Source organism: Phacochoerus africanus, chromosome 15 (genome assembly GCF_016906955.1).
Source record: "Phacochoerus africanus isolate WHEZ1 chromosome 15, ROS_Pafr_v1, whole genome shotgun sequence".
Taxonomy (NCBI): domain Eukaryota; kingdom Metazoa; phylum Chordata; class Mammalia; order Artiodactyla; family Suidae; genus Phacochoerus; species Phacochoerus africanus.
Genome location: NC_062558.1, coordinates 50,800,976 through 50,826,998, shown reverse-complemented (window position 1 = coordinate 50,826,998; position 26,023 = coordinate 50,800,976). Strand labels below are relative to the sequence as shown.

The window sequence follows — 26,023 nt, the reverse complement described above, 5'->3', positions numbered from 1 at the left end:
CCCAGGACATTCTCCCAGCCCTCCCAGAACCCTGCCCCTCCATGGACCCACCAGCAGTGCCAGATCCTCAAAGACCCCTCCAGCCGTGGCTACGAGGTCTCCGATGCGGAACACAGGGCAGGAGGGGCTGGAGCGTGGGTCGTAGCGACACTGCTTGAAGTAGAGGGGGTCCTGGGTCTCCAAGGCATTGGATCTGAGAGGGGCAGGTAAGGGTCAGGCCAGTCAGGGGACAAGGAGTCTCTTCTGCCAACCAGAACACCCTCCCACACCTTACTTGGAGAAGTTAAACTTGCTGAAGGTGACGGTGTTTTTGATGAACAGCGTGAAGTTCTCAGCCTGGACCAGAAGGGGCTTCCTGTGGGGGGTGGGGGGGGGTGTTGGGGGTGAGGGACAGATTCTGTGGTCCTGGGGCTCTTCCTAGGGGTGGGAGAGACTTACAGGGGTATAGCACCACTCTCCACAGGGCACCAGCCCCAGATCTCACAGGTCCTGTGGGTCCCGTTGAACACCACACACTGGCCCGTTTTGATACCTTGAGAACACAAAACAAACCCCAGGCCCTCAAGTCTCCCTGGGCAGGGGCGGGGGGAGCACACTGGGGAGGGATTGACAGAAAGGAAAGATGCAGAGGCACCACCAGGCCTGCACCAGCGAAGCATGCCACCCAGAAGCCCACCAGGCCCGGAGCCCCCTTGAAGTGGTGGTGCTGCAAGGCAGGGCCAGTTACCGTGGCTGTGCGTGCCAGTCTCCCCTTCAGGACAGTCCTCATCAGCCCAGCAGTTAGCCAGCGGGATGGAGGGGTGCTGGGGGTGAGAGAGCAGACTCGCCAGGGCCCTGGGGAGATGCCTCACTACCTGCCCTTGCCCTGCAGGGGTCCCTGAGTTCAGGGGCACATGGGAAAGCTGGAGGGTGCAAATAAAAGGGGCTGAGCAGCCCTGGCCGGAGGGGGTGAACAGTCAAGAAATTAAACATTGGCAGGATGAATCTAACATCTAAATTTCCCCAACTGTGCCCTGGGGCTCCAGCGGCAGCCTTGGCCTCTGTTGCAGGTGTCTCAGGACCTGCCACCATGCCGGGCCACCTGTGCAGGGTGGAGGTGTGTAGCCTGGGGAGGCTCCGCAGGTGTTTTCTGAAGGCGGTGACACCACAAGGAATGTATGCTGGGAGGGACCACACAGCCAGGACCTATAGGAGCTGGTGGGAGCTCTGGCTGGTCTCAGGAAGTAAGGCTGTCAGAGCTGATGAATTACTTCCTAGCCCCAGCAGTTTCGTGGGAAGAGCCAGAAGCGGGGACATGGAGCAAAGAGGAATCACTTGGATTCCAGAAAATACAGAACCATGGTCCCAGCAAAATTTAAGGACAGGCCACAGACAGAACAATAAATAGATGTCTTCTGAGCACTTAGAAAGGGAAGGACATCGCATGTGTTTGCCACGTGCATGTGCTTCATCTCCGTTGAGGAGGGGGCTGACCAGGGCCATGGTGACTGCCCTAGAAACTGTGGTGGAACCAATGACCAGGACTTAGGGACAGGTGACCACACAGTTACTCTCCAGCCCAGTTAGCAATTAAATAAAGATGTCACCATGGAGGTGGGCTTCCAAGGTCATGCCTCAGGTCCTAATTGTTGAAACAAAACTGATGGCTGGGAAACTGTACACTTAAAAATGGTTAAGATGGTAAATTTCATGGTACACGTATTTTATCACAATAAAAAATGGAAAAAAATCCACTGGAAAGAAGGGTCATCGGGCTCTGTGACAGTAACTGGAGCCCCAGGACATCCCCAAGCAAGGCGAAAAGGTGTGATATCAGGGGGAGGATCTGAATTTTTGGTCTATTTTGGAAATAGACAAGAATATGGTGGGGGACTCTGGCTTGACCAATGTTGTAGTGAAACATACCCAGAGATCATAAGCAACTCTGAACCCAGGAGAGTGCTATTTGCCCACAAGATGGAAGCTGCCTCAGGACACATTAATAGAGGCTGTGCATAGAAAAGGGGAGGTGATCTTCCAGCTCGCCTCTTGCTATTAGAACCTACCCGAGCATTGTGCCCAGTTCTGGGTGTTATACTGACAACCTACAGAATGCCCGGAGGTTCAGATCAGGATGGGGAGAGCCCTGGACATGTCATAGGGGACCAGAGAGGAAGACTCTGGAGGAAGACTGCTCAAAGGTCCAGAGCCCTGTCACTCACACTCTGGGAAGCCTTGGGCATGTGACTCTGCCTTGCTGAGCCTCTGTCTCCTCATCTTAAATGGGATCACAGTAATTCCTCCTTAATGGGATCACAGGGTATTTGTGAAGACTAAATGAAATGATCAGGAAAAGTTTTCCTCCCTGTGTCTGAGGTACAGCAGCACTTACTGTATCCATGACTGATGAACCCTCAGTCACGTGGGAAGGAGGAGGGGGGATATGGCTGGTGACCCAAGGTTGGGGGAGGAACTAGGGACCTGCTGGGAAGCCCTGGGGCAGCCTTACCTCTGGGCATCTGCCCTGAACTTGCTCTGGAGTCACAAGAAAGTTGGTCACCAAGAAGAACACGTTCTCTCCCTAGAAGGCAAGTGATTCAAGGTTGGTCTCTGCTCCCCTCACCCATCAGGAGAGGCAGAAGCTGGCAGTTTCTGAGGGAAGGAACCCTGGCTCCATCGAATCATCAGCCCTGATCCCCAGGAAAATGCCTGCAGTGAGGCAAAGGGGGCAGAGATGGGAGGTTGGCTAGACTTCTGGCCATTCCTAATGCCATGTCTGTCTCTCATGTTTACTCTTGTTTTCATTTCTTTTATGGAGGAGAGAATTTTGGAAGGTCCTTAATTTTTTTTCTTTTATGGCTGCACCTGTGGCATATGGAAGTTCTTGGAAGGGTCAAGCTGGAGCTGGAGCTGCCGGCCTACACCGCGGCCACAGCAACACAGGGTCCTTAACCCAATGAGTGAGACCAGGGATGGAACCAGCATCCTCATGGAGACTATGTTGGGTTTTTAATCTGCTGAGCCATCCAGGAACTCCTCTCATGTTCATTCTTATTTGCTCATCCAGAATTTTCTAAGAGCCAGGAACTAAAGATCCAGGCCAGTGAGGGGTGAACCCTCACTGCATGCATGACCAGGGGCCAGGGAGCAGGAGGTGAGCTCTGTCTGGGCACAGGATGGCTGGCGCGCATGTGCTGCACCTGAGAGCTCGGTGGGTTTGGGTTTGGGGGATGCACACCCAGGAAGGGGAGCCAAGGGCTGGGCAGAGGCAGCAGGGGTGGCCATGGTCAGGATCTGGAGGGGCTTGGTGGCCATGTCCATGGGAAGGGAGCCTTCCAAGGTTGGAAGGCAAGGGCTGGTGGGCTCAGCTTGGCTGCTGTACAGGGACCCTCCAGAAGACCATAGCTCCATCCTGCTATGGTGCAGGCAGCAGCAATAGAAAACTGTTAGGAGAGGAAATGAATAGGCGGGAGGGATAGGAAGACGTGGAACGGGTCCAGCTTTAGCACTGGTAGACAGCATTGGATGACAAGAGGCCACACTGGGAGAGGGAGACAATTTCTCTTTGGACATTGGGGGTGTGCACCCAGGAGGCAGCTGTGCCTGGGGAAGGTGGTCAGCAGGGTACGATCTGGGCACCAACAGGACAGAGGAGGAACCAAGGCCTTGGACAGTCAGAGTGGAGGGGGAAGAGGAGGAGTGCCTGGCCGTGGGGGTCCAGGTTAGAGACACTCTAGGCCCTGGCCTCCCTGCTCCCCTCCCACCACCACCCAAGCTCAAGCCTTGAGCTCCTAGACACTCCACTCATTTCCAGAGGCAGACTTGGCTTCCAGCCCATCCCCTTGTTCAGTCGGAACACAGGTCTTACAGATTCTGAAAGCCCTAGGCAGACCCCACTTCTCTGTAAGGCCCTTCCTGAGCCCAGCCCTGTGACGGTGCCAGCAACCCCTTCTCAGCATCACCTGCCTCTCTTGTGCCCACTCACTGCCAGGGTAGTGTCAGGGGTGTCGGCACCTGGCAGCAGCATCAAGCCACCCACCTGTGGTGGCTTCACGAAATCAGCCACATCCCACAGTCGGTTCCCCAGTTCCTTGATCTGGGTCACGGAAACCCCTTTGAGTTTGGTGATGACAGAAATCTGGGGGTCCAGATCCTGCTCCTGGTAGCCTTTCTTGGCGAGGAGGGCCCACCTGGTGAGGGCATGATGGGCACAGGGCAGATCAGGTTCCCACCTACTTGGCTTCCCTCCTCATACACCCCAGGCTCCCAGCCCAGCATTTGGGGCCCCGCCTCCTCTCCATCTCCCACACCAGTCACCCCACACAGGCCAGGAGCCCCAGCCATGCATAGGAGAGTCGGTGCCCTTGTGGATGTCTCTCATCAGGCACTCATGGGCTTGGAGATGCCCACCACCTCCTCCTTTACCAGTCAAAACCCTCCCCTTGCCCCAGCTAAACCCAGCTCCCTCCTTAAAGATGCCCCCAACCAGGTGGAACTGGTGTCTCTACTAGGGCCTTAGTGCTCCATCTTTCACAGTGTCTGGGGCCACCTCCTGCCTAGCCTGGGGGCTCCTGGTCTCTGCCTGAGCCCAGCATGGGGCTGGGAACCAGGCAAGAAAAGGATGCCAGTGGGTACCTGAGCACCTGACCTTCTCTTGTACCCCACTTGCCTCTAGACAGATAGACAGCCTTGCTTCTGTCCCCATCCTACTCGGTCCCAACCCACCCTGCTCCACTACCACAGCCCGGCCTCAAAGAGTCAAGCCCTCAACCCTCAGCCCAGCAGGAGCAGCCATGGTCCCTCCAGCCAACATGCCCAGGAGCCGTTCTCTTACCCCACCACGTAGACCATGACCCCCAGCTGCAGCAGCCTCTGCAGGGTGCCCACCCGCCAGTTCCGGGTCATCACGTACTTCTCCGTTTTGTAATCCAGAAGCCCCCAGCCTACCGTGGCCCCCGGCGAGCCCATGCTCCCAGCTCCTGCTGGCAGCTGGGGTGCATGAGTCAGCACAGCAGCTGCAGCCACAGCTGAACAGGAGGTAAAGCAGGCGCCAAGCTGGTCCAGGCCAGTAGCTATTAAAGGGACACTTCCACTCAGGGCAGGATTCAGCCTTCACCTCTCAGGCCCAACCCCCGGCTGCCCTGGGACTCCCATCAGCAGCAGACTCCCTCTGCCTGGCCCTCCGCTGGCAGGAAGGAGCAGTCGCTGTCCTCTGCCCGCTGACCTCACCTCCTTGGGGTGATGACAAGTGGGATGAGTACTATGAGAGGACAGCAAGGGGCCAGTCCGAGCGCAGAGGAGAGGACAAAGAAAGCTTTAAGAAGCGCCCTCTGAGCTGACACTTGCAGCTCTTAAGACCAACAGGCAGCGCGGGGAAGGTATGTTCTTGGTGGAGGGACCAACATATGCGACGCTAGAGCATGAGAGCTGGGACCCACAGAGTGGGGGTTTGACTCCAGCTCCAGAGAGCAGGTGGCTGGCTCTGCAAGGCCTCCTGAGCGACGCCGCAGCGGAGCCGCCCCACCCCCAGGCTCCGGAGTGGGAAAAGGGCGATGCTGGAACCGCCTGGAGTGGCAGGGAGAAAAGCCCGTGGCGCGCGTGCGCCAATCGGTCCTGCCTGGGTGTGGGTCAAGGTCAACGCAACCAACAACTTAGGGTTGCCCGGGCGACTGCCGCTGGGGAGGCGTTTCCATTGGCTGCCATGCTGCCTGTTCGCCATGCGCCGCATTGATTGGTCAGTGCGCGGAGGGTCAGCTACATTTATAAGCCACACCCGGGTGGCAGTGCGGCATACTCCTGCTCTCAGCGGCTGCCGCTGCAGGGTGGGTGTAACCATGAGGGATCCCTGCGAGGGTCCTGGGGAGAAGGAAGAGCAGGAGGAAGGGGCGGCGGCCACTGGGCATCCTGCAGAAGTCCTGGAGGCCAAGTGTTCAGACGTGGATTCGGACTCTGACCTGGAGACAGAAGGTGCCTATGGGTGGGGATCAGGCTGGGGCCGAAGTGGGCGGGAAACCCCGTCCAGCCAGCAGCGGCTCCAGCCTTGTGCCCTCCGTGCAATACTCCTGGCCACATCAGGAGTTCCACCATCACAACACACTTCCACAACGATGGGTTCAGAGGCAAAAATCCTACCAGAGAGTGTAAAAAGGGCTGTCCCACCCTGAAATGGGATCAGGGCTAGGTTTCCTCAACCCTCAGGAAAAACTAAACTCATGGATGTGTAGAAAACGTAAATTGCTGTAGTTTTCCTCCCCCATAAAATGTTCATAAAGCATGTGCGGTCTGCAGTGCAAGAGAAGACACATCATGCACTTCGGTGGAGGCAGGCAGAGTAGAGCCAGGATTAGCTACTACCAGCTGTGTGATTTGGGGGAAAGGAATTGCCTTCTCGGAGCCTCGATGTCATCACTTGTATATGTGAGCAAGAATCCCTACTAGCACAGGAAGAAATGCCTCTAGAGGAAAACAGAGGCTGGGTAGTGACAGAGGCTGAGGAGGGTTCCACCTTCATCCCTTGTCTCCCATCAGGCACCCATAAGCTTGGAGAACTGGTTAAGGATACCCTCTACCTGAGGTCTTGCCAGGCCCACAATGTCGTGCCTGCCTCCTGCTTCCTGCGCCAAGGGAGCGCCCCAGAGCTCAACCTGCGGCACCGTGGCCTGGGTCCCCAGGTACCCCTGGAGGGACCCCAGGGGCCAGGTTTGGAGGGCGAGGACCTGGGAGGCAGTAGCCATGTGAGTGGTCCCTTTCTGAGCCCAACCCAAACACTCTGTGGCCTTGCTCTGTGCCAGGCACATCCCATCCCCCACAGTGGGTGACAGGAGGGATCAGGGCTGTGACAGAGTTTGGTACAAGGGCTGGGAGCCTGCTGGGGAGTCAGGGAAGGCTCCAGGAGCTGAGGTTTGAGTGGAGCCTAGAAGGAGAAGCAGGTGTTCCCGGGCATGTGGGAAGGGATGGGCCTTTCAGCTGGAGGACATTGAGTGGTCTGAGCCCAGAGACAGAGCCAGGGTGTGGCTAGCTGTGTCTGGGGCCTTAAGCCCTGGGAAGGGCCAGGCCCCTCAGGCCCCTCTCTGTCCCAGGGGGCCCGGGCTCTGGCTTCCTCACTGACATCCAATCCCTACATCAAGCGGCTGGACCTTCGAGACAATGGACTCTGTGGGGCTGGCGCTGAGGCCCTGGCAGGTGCTCTGAGCAAAAACAGCAGCATCAGTGGTAGGTGCTGAGCATGAGACAGGTGGGCAGGAGCCTGCTGTGTTGCTGGGGGAGGGGACCTCATAACGGGGTAGAGAGGGTGTGGTGGAGTCAGACCCTCTGTGGCACTGCCAGTGCTGACCTATTCAGTCCCCTTTTCTGCTGGCCAGGAACCCTACATATGGTAGCCTCCCAGTCCTGAATGCAGGTGGAAGAGTCCAGCACAGAGGGGCAGGGGCCAGGCAGTGGGCAATGAGGGAGGGCTGAGGGGAGTCTCTCAAGGCTGGATGCAAATCCCGCCTCTGTCACCAAAGAGCAGGATTACCCCGGGCAGGAAGCTCACCTTCACTGAGCCTCAGTTTCCAATTTGTGAAATGGGCCCAACAAGGCCACTTCGACCTTGGGAATGTGGGGAACATATGCTCATCAGAGTGTCTGCTTCTGTAAGAGCTCCATGCACTGCCATGGGAATGCAGCAGTGGGGGCTTCTGTGGGTGGGTTATGTGGCTCCCAGGCATGAGTCATAACTGGGGTGGTTACATCCATGTCACAGACAACCTCCGCAGCACCACAAAAGTAGGTGGTTTTAGGCCCTGATGAAGCACATGGACATATGAGGTGGGGCCTTGGGGTCTGGGAAATGGCCTGTGGCCTAGGGGGATCCAGTTGATGGGGGGCAGAGTCATCATGCCACCCTAGGACAGTCTGACTGCAAAGCCCCTTCTGCTGTCAGGCCTGGAAAGTTTGGTGGATGGGGAAGGATGGTGCCTGGCTTTGGATCCCGCTCACTGAACAGTGGTGTTGGCCCCTAGATGTGGACCTGTCGGAGAACCAGCTGGGAGCCGTGGGAGCCCAGGCTGTCTGTGCCGCCCTGGTGATGAACCCAGCCATTCAGCGGGTACAGCTGGCAGGGAATGGCCTGGAAGAACAAGCAGCCCAGTACCTGGCTGAACTCCTACTGGCCAACACAGGCCTGAAATCCCTGGACCTGAGCTATAACCAGCTGAATGACCAAGCAGGTAATATCTGGCCAGTGGCCAGGGCCACCATAATGGTACTCATGTACATCTTCCTGTGGCAGGGGAGGGCAGAGGTAGGCAGGCCCACTCAGAGCATCTGTGTTCTGGTTGCTGATCCCTGCCCCCACCCATGGAATTCAATCGATTCCACAGGCATCTCACTGCCCACCACCATGTGTGCTGGGTGCTGGACACCCCACTTGGAATCTAGCCATGAACTAAACAAAGTCCCTGACCTCAGGGAGCACACAGTAACCAGATAATTCTCCATAATTATTAGTGCCACAAAAGAAACAAACAGGGCATGATTCTGGAAAAGAATGGGAACCCCCCTGTGAAGAGGTGACATTTAAGTTGAAATGTACAGGGGGGAAGCAACCAGCCATGGCAAGACCAGAGGGAGAAGTATTTCAAGCTGAGGAACTATTTCCCAGACAGACTCCAGTATGACCAGGCTAGAAGAGGGGGGCCAGTTTGTGGGATGGAGAAGCAATGGGGCCACAGGACTGCAAACCATGGCAAAAGCCATGAAGATTTTATTCCAGGTGCTGTTGAAGATGTCAGTGGGATGCTGTGATCTCACCCCCTTTCTCTCATGCCCCAGGGCCTTTGCACAGGCTCTACTTTGCCAGGAACATGGAGGTCTACCTGCCCATCATCCACCCCAATCCATTGTAAGAATCACCTGAGACTCTAGGTTAGGAATATAGATTTTGCAGCCCTGAACTTGCTGAACCTCTGAATCCTCTTGGGGGAGATGCCTGTTCACCTACACTTTAACAGGTGCCCCAGGAGCTTCGTCTGCTCCCGAAAATTCAGGAATCACTGCTCTGGTTGCTTAGAGTGAATGGGGGTGGCAACAGCCTTGGCCTCTGAGAATCAGCCCTAGAGCTTAACTGCCAGAGAGTCAGCCTGCCTTCAAAGAAGATTGTCGTGGGAAGTCAGTGAAATTAAAAGACAAGATCATTTCAGACTTTCAACAAACTCAGTACAGGCGTCACTCTCGGCCTGCATGGTCAGAGGGCAGCCCCAGAGAGGCATGGAGGAGGAAAGAGCTAGAAGGCAAGGCCCTGTGAAGGCAGCACAGTAGGGATGAAGTTTGGCCTGGAAAAGGGCAGGCTCGGTGGGCCATTTTATCTCCCCAAGTGGGGATCTGTGGGTGGGCCTGACTCCTTTAGGGGTGAAGGAGTTTGGGTCTCAGTCTCCCCACCTGACCAAAGGCAAGGGTAGCACTTACCTTATGGGGTGGCTGCATAGGTCATGAAGAACCAAGCACTGGAATCACAAGAGGCAGATGCATGGGTGTAGAACCCACTCACCTCCAGCTGTTCAGCAAAGAAGGGGCTTCTCTTTGAGGTGGGGGTCTGCTGACCTCCTCTCCCAGTCCTGGAAGTGTCTAGGGAAGAGGAATGAACATGTCTGAGGGTGTTGGACCCAGTGCTGGATAAGAGGGTGGGAGCCCTGTGCTCAGGAGGCAGCTGGGAGTCCTCAGTGCCCTGCGGGGAGCTCTCCAAGGTGCTAACACCGCTCTCCTGAACTGGGGGCCCAGTGCTCTGCTGTGCACTTTGCCAAAGCAGCCTGTGCAGATGCATGCACCATGGACAGGGATCAGATTCAGAGCTGGGAAGGACTCCAGGGCCGGTAGGAGACACCAGCCAGGGTGAGGGCACGGAAGGATGGAATGAAGAGCTATTCTTCAGGGGAAGAAGCAGGTGAGCAGGGGGGCAGCTGAAGGCTGAGGACTGGGAGCTGAATGGAGAGCCTGGTGGTGGGTGGGCTTCTGTCCATTTTACATTTAAATGTCTCTCAGGGTTTCTTACCCACACAGCCCTGCTTTCCTTTTGTGTACCACTGCCCCTCTCCACCACAGCTGGACTGGCCTTGTCACTTCTTATGCAGACTATAGCACAAGCATCCCCCACCACAACATTTCTCTTCTGAAAAGCATCTCCTCCTTCCCATTTCCTTTCACTGACTTCTTCCTGGGGATGCTCCCCATGGTGCCTGCACACGTATGCAATGTGTTCCTTAGTCTTCAAAGTTCTGTTCGCTTTCCTGACCCCCCCAGGCGAGGTGAGCCCCCACTCTGTTCTCACAGAGTGTTTGTGGTCTATGATAGCTCGCATCCCATTAATTTATATTTATACCTTCTTCATTAAAGGTGAATTCCTTGAGGGAAGGGCAGGCCACTTTGGGTTCAACTCTCTGACCCCTGTGCGCAGCAGAGACCTTGGCCCACAGTGGGCATTGGTATCATTTTCTGAAGGAATAAACACAGTAAGAAAGTCTGTCTTGGTGTTTCTGAAGGGGAAACACTTGGACCAGCCCTGGCAGAAAACGCAGGACTCACGGAGCTTAACATGAGCTGGAATCACCTGCGAGGCTCAGGAGCCGTGGCCTTTGCCAGGGGACTGGAGGTACGGGCCCCGTCCATGGCCTCTCCTTTGGGGGCACATCTCCCAGGTGCCAGATGCCCATCTTTACAGCTCTTCAGAAATGAGCCTTGGATCTTTTCAGCAGAGCATAAAGAATGTCTCTGTAGCTAACTAACATTCCTAGATCTGTTTGATGACAATGATGTTTGCTCTCCCCATGCCCCCCTCATGTCACTCTGTGAAGGGTCCACATTTGATGTTGCACACCTTCCCAGATGTCACAAACTCTTGGCTGGTGAGGACAGCGTGATGTCCAGTGATGCATACTTGCCGCTGGGCATGTGCAGATGCTTCCCTGAGATGACAGCCTTGGACACTGGGACCCCAGCACACTCTCAGACACCTGCCTGCTCGCTTGGGTCTTGTGGTTTGTAGGCCTTGACAGTGGGTGGCACAGGCACAGGCACCTGTGGTGCCCCCTGTGCTGGCTGCCTCTGCGGGATCCTCCTCCAGGAACCTCAGCTGCTGCCTGGCCCTCTTGACAGGGCTGACTGGGGTCCTGCCCCATAGACAGGTCAGGCTCTGTCTCCCTGGGGCACCCCCGAGCTCCCGCCCTCCTCCCCAGCGCAGCCCCCAGGTAGGTTTCATCCAACAGCTCTTCACCTGGTCTGCTCTGTGCCTCAGTCCTGGTCCTGGAGAGGTCCCCACCTGGGGAAAGATCTTGATCATGGTGTCTCTGCCCATGGCCAACAGCCAGTCCTGAGGCACATTCACGTCCACACCCTCCCCTTGCTGTCCCAGGTCTTGTGGCTCTGCCCATCACCACCGGCCAAGCCCCAGGGCTCCCTCCTCTGCTCTCTGCCCATGCTCTTTGCTCCTCAGGCCTCCTGGGCTCAGAGGCTTGGGCCCGCTTTTTGCTCCTTTGCATCCCAGGCCAGCATCTTCTTGAGGGTCCTGGACATCTCATACAATGGCTGTGGAGATCCTGGAGCCTCTGCAGTGGGGGAGGCTCTCAAGACCAATAACGTGTTGGAGGAGCTCAATCTTAGGTGAGAGCACAGGGAGCCTGGTGCCCCAGCCATGGCCACCCAGGGATCCGCATTCAGCTTGCTCCTATTCCCACTGAGAGCCCAACCTTCCACACACACTTACAGTGGGGCTTCAGCCACTGTCTGAGAGTGCCCAGCTCTGTCCTCACTCACATCCATCCAGGGCAGGGGTGGGTGCTCCACGTGAGCTTTCCTCCCTTTCAGAAAGAGTGGTTTGCTCTGTTCAGTGCAGGGCTGCTGGAGGCCTGCCATGGGTAGGCTGCTCCTCCAGGCCCAGGCAAGTTCCATGCCTCTGAGGTTAACCAGGGTCAGGGCTGCAAGCCCAGAGGGAAGGAAAGGCAGAGGCCATACAGGTCATAGGTTGCAGAGGCTGTGCCTCATGCTGGGGTTGCCTGAGTGAGCTGCACCGGCCTGCCATTGGCAAGATCATCTGCTCCATCCTGCCCACTTTTCCTCCTTATGAGAGAAGCCATGCCCAGAGGAGGCCACAAGAGATGCTAGGCTGGAGTCTGAGAGGTTGGAGGGACGTGGGGCTGGTTCTGGTGACAAAGGAGCTGAAAGCTGTGCTGGGGTTTGGAGTTTGAGCCCACCAGGAGTCGGGGGAGGGAACAGAGGCTTTCATGGATGGAGCAGAATGAGTGGCAGCACCTGCTGAGCTCTGAGGGCCAGGGAGCAGCAGCTGGTCTCCACTGGGGAGGGGGGTGAGTGACAATGCTCTAGGCATGTTTGCTGGGTGAGCTCCCTGAACACTTGGGCCTCCTTTGATGCACAGTAATTACCCACCTATATACAGTGACCTGCCCAGGATCTCTGGAGTGTGCATAGAGGCTGGGCTGAGAGGTTCAACCTGGAGGATGCACCAGCAGCTCCAGCTGGGCCCTGGGGCAATGTGGCTCTGCACAGTTGCTTACAAGGTAGCACAATGCACACGCCTTTCTGTTGCAGCAACAACCGCATTTCTGCATTGGGAGCTCTGAGCCTGGGCCAGGGTCTGCGGGTCAACCGGACACTGAGGATTCTTGTTGTGAGTGCTGGTCTGATGGGGGAGGCCCTGGCACACACCTACCTGTGCCTGTCCACACAGGCTGCTTCCCTGCCACATCTTTTCACCCAGTGGCAGGGGGTACATGGGTTCCAGAGCCCAGATGGGGGAAGGGGCTCCGGCTTTCTGCTGTGACCATGTTTTCTCTTGTCATCCACTCACCCATCTCTGGCCTGACCCCTGAACTCTTTCAGATTCCTTCCCTCCCAACTCCCCCTCCTCCCCAGCCCACTGGAGTCATGTTTGGCTGAAGATTGTCAGGGCCACCTGCCTTCCCTTGACCCTCCCCCTGCTCTTCCTCTGGCCTTGCTGGAACCCAGGGGCAGACCAGATGTGCTATTTCTGGGGTTGCCAGTGGGAGGGAGCAGCTTACCCGTGAAAGCAGAAGACAGAGAAGAGAGGGTAGAGCAGGCCCACAAAGGCCCCTGTTCAGAGGATGTGCCACCAGCCCAGCCTGGCCCTCTGCTGGCACAGGAGCCCCCAGCAGCACCCTCTCCCAGCCTGAGGCTCACTCCTCTCCTGTAGCCCTCAAGACCCCAAATATCTCTCTTCTGCTCTGGGTTCCCATTTCCAGCACCTGCTGGATGGTCCCCCAGAGGAAACAGGTACCTTGGATTCTAGGAGCAAACCTGACACATTACCCTCCCAAAGGGTCGCCTCTAGGTGGGGGGCTCCTTCCTAATGAGTCAGAAGCTGGGCTCAGTGCTGGCCCCTCCTTCTCCTTCCACCTTCTCCCCCATTCATCTCACCTCCCCCAGGGTGCTGGTGGTGGGGGGGTCCCCTGCCTGCTCCTTCCCCATTTCTGGCCCTTCCTTCCCACCTGCCACCAGTTGCTCTTTCTAAATCAGAAATGTGCCCATTTTAAGCCTGATGAATCCGGGCTGAGCTTGTCATTTCCAGCACATGGGCTTTGGGCTCTGCCAGCCCCATCTCTTCCCACCTTGAAGCTCCTTACTCTGGGCCAAGCTGCTCACAATCCCCCCACCACACCCTGCAACCTCTCACCCCTCCTTTCTAGCTGAAACACCCAGCTCCTGTAAAGCTCAGCTGGGGTGTTTTATCCCCTGCCACCCTCTGCTGCCCAGGGAGGGGTGGTGCGCACGGTCCCATGGCCCTCCACACATTGCATTTTGCTTCACTTTCCTCTCCTGCTCAGTGAACTCTGAGGGCAGAGTGTGTCTGCTGTGTCTGTATCCTCGGCTCCCAGCACAGAGTGGGTGCAGGGTGGGGACTCAGCCAGTGACAACCTCCTCTTCCCTTCCCTGGCCCCACAGCTTCACCCAGGTGGCGTGTCCCAGGGGGCACCTTCTGAGCTGAGAGCAGACACCCAAGCCACAGCGACAAAGAGGGATCCCGCCCTCCTTCCCTTTCTCATGTTCCCCCGCCTCCTGGGTTTAGCTCTTCTCACCTGGGCGTGTGTTTCTTAGGTATCCAGGAATCCCATGCGAAGTGAGGGCTGCTCTGCTCTTCTGAAGTCTGTCTGGGCCAACCCACTGTCTGCCGCAGAACTGCTGGATTTCTCTGTAAGAGCTTCTCATAAACCTTACCATGATCCCTGCGCAGTCCTGGGAGGCACCACGTGCTCCACTTTAGAGGAAGAGTGGGGATTAGAGTCACATGGGCACAGACTCACAGTGTGGCCAAGTCCCAGTTCCACCTGGGGCTGAAAGTAGGTTGGGTCAGGAGGCCCCTCTGACTCTCCTCCCAACCCTGTGTGGGGTATCTTGGGGTCTCATCTTGGACCCCTGCCTGGGCTCCTCATTGGCTGAGGGGAATTAGGAGGCTCAGGGAGCACGGGGCTTGCTGCTTACGGATGCAAGGCAGCCCCTCCCTGCCTGGCCAGTGCTCCCTGCAGGTGGGTCGCATTGAAGGAAGGATTGTGTGGTGGGTGGCTGCCCGGATTAAAACCCCTTTTCATTCGATTTTGCCTTTTTTTTCTTTTGGCCGCACCTGTGATATGTGAAAGTTCCTGGGCCAGGGATGGAACCTGTGCCACAGCAGTGATGAAAGCCAATGTAATAACAATGCTGGACCCTTAACCTGTTAAGCCATCAAGGAACTACAATTTTGCCTTTTTTTTTTTTGACCCCATGTCATATGGGGTTCCCTGGCCAAGGATCAGATCCAAGCCGCAGTTGCAACCTACAGCAATGCCAGATCATTTAACCCACTGTTCCAGGCCAGGGATCAAACCTGCGTCCTAGTGCTGCAGAGATGTCACCAATCTCATTGCACAACAGTGGGAACTCCTTGCCTTTTTTTTCTTTTGTCTTTTTAGGGCCGCACCTGCTGTATATGGAGCTTCCCAGGCTAGGGGTGTGGATCAGAGCTATGGCCGCCAGCCTACGCCACAGCCACAGCAATGCCAGATCTGAGTCATGTCTTAGACCTATGCCACAGCTCACAGCAACACTGGATCCTTAACCCATTGAAACTGTGTCCTCATGGATACTAGTCAGATTCGTTTCCATTGAACCATGACAGGAACTCCTTCTTGCTTTTTTTTTTTTTTTTTTGTCTTTCTGCCATTTCTTGGGCCGCTGTCGCGGCACATGGAGGTTCCCAGGCTGGAGCTGTAGCCGCCAGCCTATGCCAGAGCCACAGCAACACAGGATCCGAGCCACGTGTGTGACCTACACCACAGCTCACGGCAACGCCGAATCCTTAACCCACTGAGCAAGGCCAGGGATAGAACCCGCAACCTCATGGTTCGTAGTCAGATTTGTTAACCACCGTGCCACGACGGGAACTCCCTCTTGCCTTTTTAACAAAGGAAAAAGTCACTTTTTTCTAAGGCACTTAAACATCAAGAATCCCCAAATATGAATTATAAAGAGGCTAGTCACAAATCACGCTTATTCTACCTCTCATTTACTTCAACTCAGGCTTGAATCAGAGCCTTTCTAGAGATGTTTTCACAGCTCCAGTCCTCCCAGGTTGGGACAGCTGATGTCAGACAGCTACCTCCTAGTCTCTACAACTCCAGAGCCAGAGACCAGAGACCAGCTTGCCTTGACTGTGTTCCCTCTGCTCTGAGAATTCCTGTCAGTGCTGGGGTTTTGTTTTGTATTGCTTTGTTTTTCTTTTTTAGGCCCACACCTGCGGCATATGGAAGTTCCCAAGCTAGGGGTCAAATTGAAGCTGCACCTGCTGGTCTACACCACAACCACAGCAACGTGGGATCTGAGCTGCATCTGTGACCTACACCACAGCTCACTGGATACTTAATCCACCGAGCAGGGCCAGGGATCAAACCCACATCCTCATGGATACTAGTTGGGTTCATTATCACTGAGACACAACAGGAACTCCAGTGCCGGATTCTATCATGCTAAAAAAAAAAAAAATGCAATGGGGAAGGTGGGGTCAAAATGACAGAAGAGTGAGATTTGGAGCTCCACTTCTCCCACAAACACATTAAAAAAAATACTTGTAGAATGATTCACACAGAACATCTACTAAACAAGGGCAGAAGACCTCAGACCTCCAAAAAAGGCAAGAAAACCTCCACATAACTGGATAGAACAAAAGGGAAAAAGAGAAAAGAAAAAAGGAATCAGGATGGGGCAAGCATTCCTGAGAGGGAGCCGTGAAAGAGGAAAGGAATCCATACCTTGGGAGGCCACCTGATGGGGAGATCAGCTGGGACAGAAGAACCTCAAAACCTCAGAGAAAAGCACAGCAGCCAGACTGAGGAGGGCAAATCAGAGAGAGAGCTGCACAAACCATTGGTACCACCACCCAGAACACCATAGCCTGAGATACTTGAGCAGGTGTTGGGCACTGAGACTCGGGCTCCTGAGGTCAGTTCCAGGGAGAGAACTAGGGTTGGCTATGTGGAGACAACCTGAGGGGGCTAGGGAGCAGTGCGCCACAGCCTATGGAGTGTGAGAGTTCTGGGCCAGCAGAAGAAGCAAGCCACCATTGTTGGGGAGGGCGAGAGGAGTGGGGACAGGACCACCATAGGAATTTCCTTCTCTAAGCACAAGGCTCTCAGGTGGCAGGGTGCCTCTTGCATGGACTATAGGGGCAGGTGCAAACCTCTGCATACATCATGGACTCCAGAGGTGGGTGTGGCCTGCCGCCACTGAGGGTCCCATGACCAGGCACCATCTGAGGACCCAGTCACCTCAGGGGTCACTGCCACAGAGGGTCCTACAACCTAGTGCCTCCCACTGCCCCCACCTTCCTGGGAATGCAGATACCCCACCGCCCTACCACTGCCACTCCCATGGGCCCCCACCTCCCTGGAGGTCAGTGCCACTGCTGAGGGCCCTACAACCAGAAGCAGCCTGCAGGCACGGCCCATTGCCCCAACCTCCCTGGAAGCATGGGCAGACCATGCACCTGCACACCCCCTAACAAGGGGATAATAGCCTGCACACACTGAGGAAAGAGGCAGCAAACATCCAAGAGGCAGCCCTCACGCCAAAAAAAATAGTAAGCTGCCCAGGGATCCTCCCACAAATAAATAGCCCTCCAAAAACTACAGTAGATGACTGTCTTCCCTAAACTTGCAGAGTAAGAAAAATATAAGCAAAATGAAGAAGCACAGGAACCATTCCCAGTTAAAAGAAGGAGCAAACAATGAAACATACATCTGCAGTCTAACAGACATGGAGTTCAAAAAGGAGGTAATGAAAATCCTGAAGGAATTAAGAACAGCTATCAACAGTAACACAGATTACTTTAAATAGGAACTAGAAACTGTAAGTAGGAGCCAAGAAAAATTAGAAAATTCATTTGCAAAGATGAAAGCTGAGCTAAAGGAGTTCCCATCATGGTGCAGCAGAAACAAATCCAACCAGGAACCATGAGGCTGAGGGTTCAATCCCTGGCCTCACTTAGTGGGTTAAGGATTAGGCGTTGCCATTGAGCTGGAGTGTAGGTCGCAGACTCGTCTCTGATCTGGCATTGCTGCAGCTTGGCATAGGCTGGCAGTTACAGCTCCAATTAGACCCCTAGCCTGGGAACCTCCATATGCTGTGGGTGCGGCCCTAAAAAGACAAAAGAGACGAAAGAAAGAGAAAGAAAGAAAAGAAAGAAAGAAAGAAAGAAAGAAAGAAAGAAAGAAAGAAAGAAAGAAAGCAAGCAAGCTGAGCTAAAGACATTGAACAGCAAAATGAATAATGCAGAGGAATCAAAAAGTGACTTGGCAGATAGAAGAATGGAAAACCACTCAATCAGGACAGCAGACAGAAAACCAAATGGAAAAAAAAATGAAAGCAATATAAGAGATCTATGGGATAAAATAAAGCATGCCAATCTACACATAAGAGGGATTCCAGAAGGAGAAGAAAAAAGAAAAGAGGGAGTTCCCATTGTGGCTCATTGGGTTAAGAACCCAACTAGTATCCATGAGGATGTGGGCTTTGATCCCTGGCCTTGCTCAGTGGATTAAAGGATGTGGACTCAGATCTGGTATTGCTATGGCTGTGGCAGTGGCATAGGCTAGCAGCTGCAGCTCTAATTCAACCTCTATTCTGGGAACTTCCATATGCCATAGTTGCAGGAAAGAAAGAAAGAAAAAAAGGAAAAGAGGATTGAAAATGTATTTGAAGAAATTATGGGGAGTTCCCATTGTGGTGCAGCAGAAACAAATCTGACTAGAAGCCATGAGGTTTCAGGTTCGATCCCTGGCCTCGATCAGTAGGTTAAGGACCCGACATTGCCATGAGCTGTATTTAGGTCACAGATGTGGCTTGGATCTGGTGTTGCTGTGGCTGTGGCCTAGGCCAGCAGCTATAACTCCATTTCCACCCCTAGCCTGGGAACCCCCATATGCCACAGGTGTGGCCCTAAAAATACAAAAAAAAAAAAAAAAAGAAGAAGAAGAAGAAGAGGAAGAGGAAGAAGAAGACAAAATTATGGCTGAAAACTTCCCAAATCTAAAAAAGGAAATAGATACCCAGATACTGGAAGCACAGAGATCCCCAAACAAGGTGAACCCAAAGAGACCTACACCAAGACATATTATAATAAAAATGGCAAAATTTAAATAAGGAGAGGATTCTAAAAATGGCAAGAGAAAAAATAAAGACTTAATTGCAAGGGAACCCCGTAAGACTATCAGCTGATTTCTCTACAGAAACACTACAGTCCAGAAGAGGGTGGCAAGATATATTCAAAATTCTAAAAGGGAAAAATTTGCAACTTAGAATACTCTACCCAGCAAGATTATCATTTAAAATAGTAGAAGTAGCTATGAGCTGTCGGGTAGGTCGCAGACAATGCACGGATCTGGCATTGCTTTGGCTGTGGTGTAGGCCAGAAGCTATAGCTCCAATTCCACTCCCAGCCCGGGAACCTCCATATGCCACAGGTGCGGCCCTAAAAATACAAAAGATGAGAAAATGTATAGCAGAAGTAAAGAATTTCTCAGACAAACAAAAACTAAAAGAATACAGAATGCTAAACTTACTCTAGAAGAAATATTGAAAGGTCTCCTCTAAATAGGAAAGAAGTAAGGAGACACAGAATGGAGAAAAATCACAGTTGGAAAGCAATCACTTAAATAAACCAGTGTATAGATCAAAAAGGAAAAAAAAATCCTGTTTGTGAAAGCAATGATAATCACAAGGAACAACAAAAAGATAAACATGAAGATGTAAAAAAAGAACATCAAAATCATAAAATATGAGGAAGGAGAGTAAGAAAATCTAGACTCTTTTTTAGAATGTGTTTGAGCCTCCATGACTATCAATCTAAAGCGAGCAGATATAGGTAGGGGTTAACATACTTGAAAACAAGGCAACCGCAAATCAAAAATGAACAATAGGTTCACAAAAATGATTAAGAAGAGGACACAAGCATAAAGTAAAAAGGAAATCATCAAACCACAAAAAAGAAAAAGAACAAGGAGAAACATGGAATCAACTGGAAAACAAGGTTTAAAATGGTAATAAATACACATTTATTAATAATTACAAAGAAAAGAATGAAATTAGAACACTTCCTAACACCATACACAAAAATAAACTCAAATGAATTAAAGACCTAGCTATAAGACCAGATACTATAAAACTCTTAGCGAAAAACATAGGCCATTCTCCGACATAAACGACAGCAACATCTCAGATCCACCTCTTAGAGTAATGACAGTAAAAGCAAAAATAAACAAATAGGACTTAATTAAACTTAAAATTTTCTGCACATCAAAGGAAACCCTAAACAAAATGAAAAGATAACCCACAGAATGGGAGAAAATATTTGCAAATGAATCGACTGACAAGGGATTAATCTCCAAAATTTATAAACACCTCCTACCGCTCAATATCAAAAAAACAAACAACCCCATCAAAAAATGGGCAGAAGATCTAAACAAACAATTCTCCAAAGAAGACATATGGATGGCCAAAAAATATGTGAAAAGATGTTCAACATCACTCATTATTACAGAAATGCAAATCAAAACCACTATGAGGTATCACCTTATACCAGCCAGAATGGCCAATCATCAAAAAGTCTACAGGACGGAGTTCCCGTGGTGGCGCAGTGGTTAACGAATCCGGGTTCGGTCCCTGCCCTTGCTCAGTGGGTTAACGATCCGGCGTTGCCTCGAGCTGTGGTGCAGGTTGCAGATGCGGCTCGGATCCCGAGTTGCTGTGGCTCTGGCGTAGGCCGGTGGCTGCAGCTCCGATTCAACCCCTAGCCTGGGAACCTCCATATGCCGCGGGAGCGGCCCAAGAAATAGCAACAACAACAACAACAACAAAAAGACAAAAGACAAAAAAAAAAAAAGTCTACAAACAGGAGTTCCCAACTTGGTGCAATGGTTAATGAAACTCATCAGAAAATACCAAAAAAATGAGTTCCCATTGTGTCTCAGTGGAAACAAATCTGACCAGCATCCATGAGGATGCAAATTCAATCTCTGGCCCTGATCATTAGGTTAAGGATCTGGCATTACTGTGAGCTATGGTGTAGGTGGCAGACGAAGCATGGATCTGACATGGCGTGGGCCAGCAGCTACAGCTCCAATTCGATCCCTAGTCTGGGAAATTCCATATGCTTCAGTGCAGCCCTAAAAAGACAAAAAAAAAAAAAAAAGAAAGAAAAAGAAAGAAAAAGAAAAGAAAATACAAAAAAAAAAGACATAGATTGGCAGATTGGATAAAAAAAATCAAGAGACTACAATGTGCTACCTACAAGAGGCTCACTTTAAGGCAAAGGACACACATAAATTGAAAGTGAGGGGGAGTTCCTGTCATGGCTCAGTGGTAATGAACCTGACTAGTATCCATGAGGATGTGGGTTCGATCCCTGGGCTGGCTTAGTGGATTAAGGATCTGGTGTTACCATGAGCTGTTGTGTAGGTCACAGATGTGGCTCAGATCTGGCATTGCTATGGCTGTGGTGTAGGCTGGCAGCTACAGCTCCAACTCAGCCCCTAGCCTGGGAACTTCCATATGCTGTGGGTGCAGGCCTAAAAAGACAAAAGAAAAAGAAAAAAAGAAAGAAAAGACAGTGAGGGGGTGGAAAAAGATATTTCATGTGAAAGGAAATGATAGGAAAAGGGGGGTCGAAATACATCAGACAAAGCAGACTTAAAATAAGGCCATTAAGAATGATAAAGGACACTACTTAATGATAAAAGGATCAATTGGAGTTCCCATCATGGAGTAGCAGAGACAGGTCCAACTAGGAACCACGAGGATGTGGGTTCGATCCCTGGCCTCGCTCAGTGGGTTAAAGATGTGGCGTTACCATGAGCTGTGGTGTAGGTCAAAGATGTGGCTTGGATCCTGCATTGCTGTAGCTTTGGCATAGGCTGGCAGCAACGGCTCCAATTAGACCCCTAGCCTGGGAACCTCCATATGACTCAGGTGCAGCCTTAAAAATACACACACACACACGCAAAAAAGATCAACTGAAGAAGACATTAGTTAACATATATGTCCCTAATACAGGAGTACCAAAATACAAACAACAAATGCTAACAGGCATAAAAGGAGAAATTGATGGAAATACAATAATAGTAGAAAACTTTAACACCCCACTCACATCAATGGACAGACCCTCTAGGCGGAAAATCAACAAGGTGACAGAGGCCTTAATGACACAATAGAACATTTAGACTTAATTGATAGCATATCCAAAAGATACAGAATATACATTCTTTTCAAGTGCACATGGAATATTCTCAAGGATTAACCACATACTGGGGCACAAAACTAATCAACAAATTTAAGAGTATAAAATTATTTCAGGAGAAAAAAATCTGGGTAACAGGAGTTCCCGTCATTGTGCAGTGGTTAACAAATCCAACTAGGAACCATGAGGTTGCAGGCTCGATCCCTGGCCTTGCTCAGTGGGTTAAGGATCCGGCGTTGCCGTGAGCTGTGGTGTATGCCGGCGGCTACAGCTCCAATTAGACCCCCTAGCCTGGGAACCTCCATATACCAAGGGTGCGGCCCTAGAAAAGGCAAAAAGACAAAAAAAAAAATTATTTCAAACATCTTCTCTGACCACAATGGCATGAAACTATAAATCAATCACAGGGGAAAAATGAGAAAAAATTGACTACATGGAGACTAAACATGCTACTAAAAAAAACCAGTGGGTCAACAAGGAAATCAAAAGGGAAATTAAAAAACACCTCGAGAAAAACGACAATGAAAACACAGCCATACAAGATCTATAGGATGCCACAAAAGCAGTTCTTAGAAGGAAGTTCATGAAGATACAGGCCTTCCTCAGAAAAACAAGAAAAATCTCAAATAACAACCTAAACTACCAACTAAAAAATGGGAAAAAGGGGAGTTCCTGTTGTGGCTCAGTAGCTTACGAACCTAACCAGTATTAATGAGTATGAGAGTTCAATCCCTGGCTTCGATCAGTGGGTTAAGGATCTTGCATTGCCATGAACTGTGGTGTAGGTTTGGCAACTGCAGCTCCGATTTGACCCCTAGCAACTGGTTCTTCGAAAGGGTAAACAAAAAAATTCACAAACCTCTGACCCAGACTCACCAAGAAAAAGATAGAGAGAACTCAAATAAACAAAATAAGAAATGAAAAAAGGAGAAATCTCAACTGATACTGCTGAAATACATAAAACCACAACAGAATACTATGAACAATTATATGCCAAAAAATGTGACAACCTAGAAGAAATGCCAAACTTTCTAGAAACATAGAGCCTATCAAAACTGAATCAAGAGGAGTTCCCATTATGGTGCAGCAAAAACAAATCTGACTAATATCCATAAGGACGAGGGTTCAATCCCCAGCCTCACCCAGTGGGTTAAGGATCTGGTGTTGCTGTGAATTGTGGTGTAGGTCGCAGACATGGCTTGGATCCTGCATTGCTGTGACTGTGGCCAGCAGCTATAGCTCCAATTGGACCCCTGGTCTGGGAACCTCCATATGCCACGGGTGTGTCCCTAAAAAGCAAACAAACAAAGGAAAAAACTGTGAATCAAGAATAAATAGATCTTTTGAACAGACCAATTGCTAGAAATGAAATTGAATATGTAATTTTAAAACTCCCTACAAACAAAAATCTAGGACCAAAATTCCACCAATGCAATAGCAATCAAAAATCAACAAATGGGACCTAATCAAAACTACGAGCTTTTGCAGAGCAAAGGATACCATAAACAAAATGAAAAGACAGCCTACCAAAAGGGAGAAAATATTTGCAAACGATGCAACCGACAAGGGCTTCATCTCTAAAATATACAAACAACTCATACAACTCAACAACAACAAAAAACCCAACCCAATGGAAAAATAGGCAGAAGACCTAAACAGACATTTCTTCGAAGAAAACATGTGGATGGCCAATAGACACATGTAAAAACGCTCAACATCACTAATTATTAGAAAAAAGCAAATCAAAAGTACAATGAAGAGTTCCTGTCATGGCGCAGTGGAAACGAATCTGATTAGCATCCATGAGGACACAGGTTCAATACCCGGCCTCGATCATTGGGTTAAGGATCCAGTGTCCCCATGAGCTGTGCTGTAAGTTGCAGACAAGACTTGGATCTGGTGTTGTTGTGGCTGTGGTGTAGTCTGGCAGCTGTAGCTCTGATTCGATCCCTAGCCTGGGAATCTCCATATGCCTTGGGTGTGGCCTTAAAAAGCAAAAAAGTAAAAAGTAAATTTAAAAAAACTACAATGAGGTATCACCTCACACCGGTCAGAATGGCTATCATTACTAAGCCTACAAATAGGAGTTCCTGTCGTGGCTCAGTGGAAATGAATCTGAATAGCATCCATGAGGACACAGGTTCGATCCCTGGCCTTGCTCAGTTGGTTAAGGATCTGGCGTTGCCATGAGCTGTGGTGTAGGTTGAAGATGTAGCTCGGATTTGGCATTGTTGTGGCTGTGGCATAGGCTGGCAGTTGTAGCTCCAATTCGATCCCTAGCCTGGAACTTCCATTTACTGCAGGTATGGCCCTAAAAAGCCAAAATAAAATAATAAGTCTACAAATAACAAATACTTTTATTATAATAGAAATATCATAATATTTGGAATGAGACAGTCCTGGGACACAGTCCTGAGTCCACCAACATGGGATTATGGGTTCCATATTAGAGATAAACACTGGTGTGTGTGCCGTGTTCTAAGTTTCTATTCCCTAGTGCTACCATTAGTCTAGTATCGGTAGCCAGATTTTTTTTTTTTTGTCTTTTTGCCTTTTCTAGGGCCGCCGCTCCCGCGGCAATGGCGGTTCCCAGGCTAGGGGTTGAATCAACACAGGATCCGAGCCGCATCTGCAACCTACACCACAGCTCACAGCAACGCCAGATCCTTAGCCCACTGAGCAAGGCCAGGGACGGAACCTGAAACCTCATGGTTCCTAGTTGGATGCGTTAAACACTGCGCCATGACAGGAACTCCTGGTAGCCAGATTTTTTTTCTTGGCTATGCCAATGGCATACAGAAGTTCTGGGGTCAGGGATAAAACCAGTGCCACAGCAGTGACAATGCCAGATCCTCAACCCACTGTGCCACCAGGAAACTCCACGGGTTGCCAAATTTTATCCTTGGCTTTAAGGGAAATGCTTTAGAATCCTTATCATTCACGTGCAGCCCTTCCAAAGGGCTCAGGCTTGCCTTTGTGTGAAGTGGGATCACCATGAAGGTGGGATGAGGTTCCAGACCCAACGGCAAGAACTCTGGCAGGGAAAGATTCAATGCTCTTTCTCTCCTGCCAAACCTTTGTTCTCACTTTTTATTGAGGAACTACATGTATGCTGAAAGATGCACACAGATTAGGGGTGGATTTTACAAACAGCGCACAATGGTATATAACCAGACCTCCAGACCAAGAACCAGAGCAGACCCCTAAACGCCCCTCTTTGACCACTTTCCTATCTCTGTTTGGGTTGTAATCACATTGTCTTGCACAGGGGAGAAGCCACCCTAAGGAGCTTCCTTTGTGTGTGTGTGTGTGTGTGTGTGTGTGTGTGTGTGTGTGTGTGTGTGTGTGTTAAGGAGCTTCCTTTGTGTGTGTGTGTGTGTTTCTCTTCTAACAAGCTTCTCTGTGATCTTATGTATGTAAAACAGCCAAGTTCTCAGAAAGTAATACCATACCACCTTGTAATGGGTTTCTCCTCAGGATATCCAGGTGAACAGAGAGTTTGATGACCTTGCCGGTTCACTGAAGCTGATTCTTCCAAGGCTTTGCATAAAGACAGCTGCCCACAGAGTGGAGTACAGAAAAGAACTGCTGCCCATCTTCAGACCATCTACATGATTGTGGAGTGTGGTTTCCTCACCTCTCCCATCAGCCACATCAACTTCCTGATGCTTTTTAACACTTGAGTCTGCATGGAGTCCCCATGTCAACCAGGTGGTAAGTCCCACAGAGGCGGCCTTCATGGTGGCTCAAACATTTGTACTACTCAGGACCTTCCTTTGCTCTCACTCATTCATGTAAGAGAAACTTGTACTATAGACTACACAATGAGCTGGGCATTGGGCCCAGATGCCCAAGATCTGGCACATGATTAAAATATCAGGTGATGTGCAACCGGCATTCCCAAACACCACTATGAATAATGCAAACTGACACAGCCTTTTCAGAAGGCAATTTATTAAGCACTGAGAACTTAAAACTGCCTGCCTAGGAGTTCCCGTCGTGGCTCAGTGGTTAATGAATCCGACTAGGAACCATGAGGTCACGGGTTCAATCCCTGGCCTTGCTCAGTGGGTTAAGGATCTGGCATTGCCATGAGTTGTGGTGTAGGTTGCAGACGCGGCTCAGATCCCGCGTTGCTGTGGCTGTGGTGTAGGCCGACGTCTACAGCTCTGATTGGATCCCTAGCCTGGGAACCGCCATATGCCTCGGCAGCGGCCCTAGAAAAGGCAAAAAGACCAAAAAAAAAAAAAAATCACATCGTTTGTCTGGCAGTTC

General features: G+C 51.2%; 2 protein-coding genes across 8 annotated transcripts in view; one reads left to right on the top strand and one right to left on the bottom strand.

Moving 5' to 3' along the window:
• The window catches only part of P2RX6 (purinergic receptor P2X 6), a 37,949-nt gene that overhangs the window by 4,347 nt on the left and 7,579 nt on the right, over positions 1–26,023 (bottom strand). Inside the window, exons 1-9 of one of the 7 annotated variants that reach the window (XM_047759418.1) lie at positions 10,565–14,038; positions 10,337–10,449; positions 9,509–9,585; positions 4,019–4,169; positions 2,489–2,560; positions 728–803; positions 439–532; positions 275–355; positions 52–193 (exon numbers count right to left, since the gene is read on the bottom strand). In XM_047759418.1, the coding sequence (XP_047615374.1) occupies positions 52–193; positions 275–355; positions 439–532; positions 728–803; positions 2,489–2,560; positions 4,019–4,169; positions 9,509–9,585; positions 10,337–10,449; positions 10,565–10,667 (909 nt within the window). In that variant the 5' untranslated portion in view covers positions 10,668–14,038. Of the gene's footprint in view, positions 1–51; positions 194–274; positions 356–438; positions 533–727; positions 804–2,488; positions 2,561–4,018; positions 4,170–4,813; positions 5,934–9,426; positions 9,445–9,508; positions 9,586–10,336; positions 14,039–26,023 lie in introns of those variants that run through there. The other 6 variants (XM_047759419.1, XM_047759424.1, XM_047759420.1 and 3 more) reach the window with 6 other exon arrangements.
• LRRC74B (leucine rich repeat containing 74B) lies at positions 5,814–25,764 on the top strand. The gene is made up of 9 exons (XM_047759428.1): positions 5,814–5,946; positions 6,508–6,650; positions 7,059–7,191; positions 7,983–8,189; positions 10,497–10,606; positions 11,498–11,613; positions 12,559–12,637; positions 14,083–14,178; positions 25,226–25,764. The coding sequence occupies exons 1-9, from the start codon at positions 5,814–5,816 to the stop codon at positions 25,361–25,363; spliced, it is 1,155 nt and encodes a 384-aa protein (XP_047615384.1). The 3' UTR covers positions 25,364–25,764.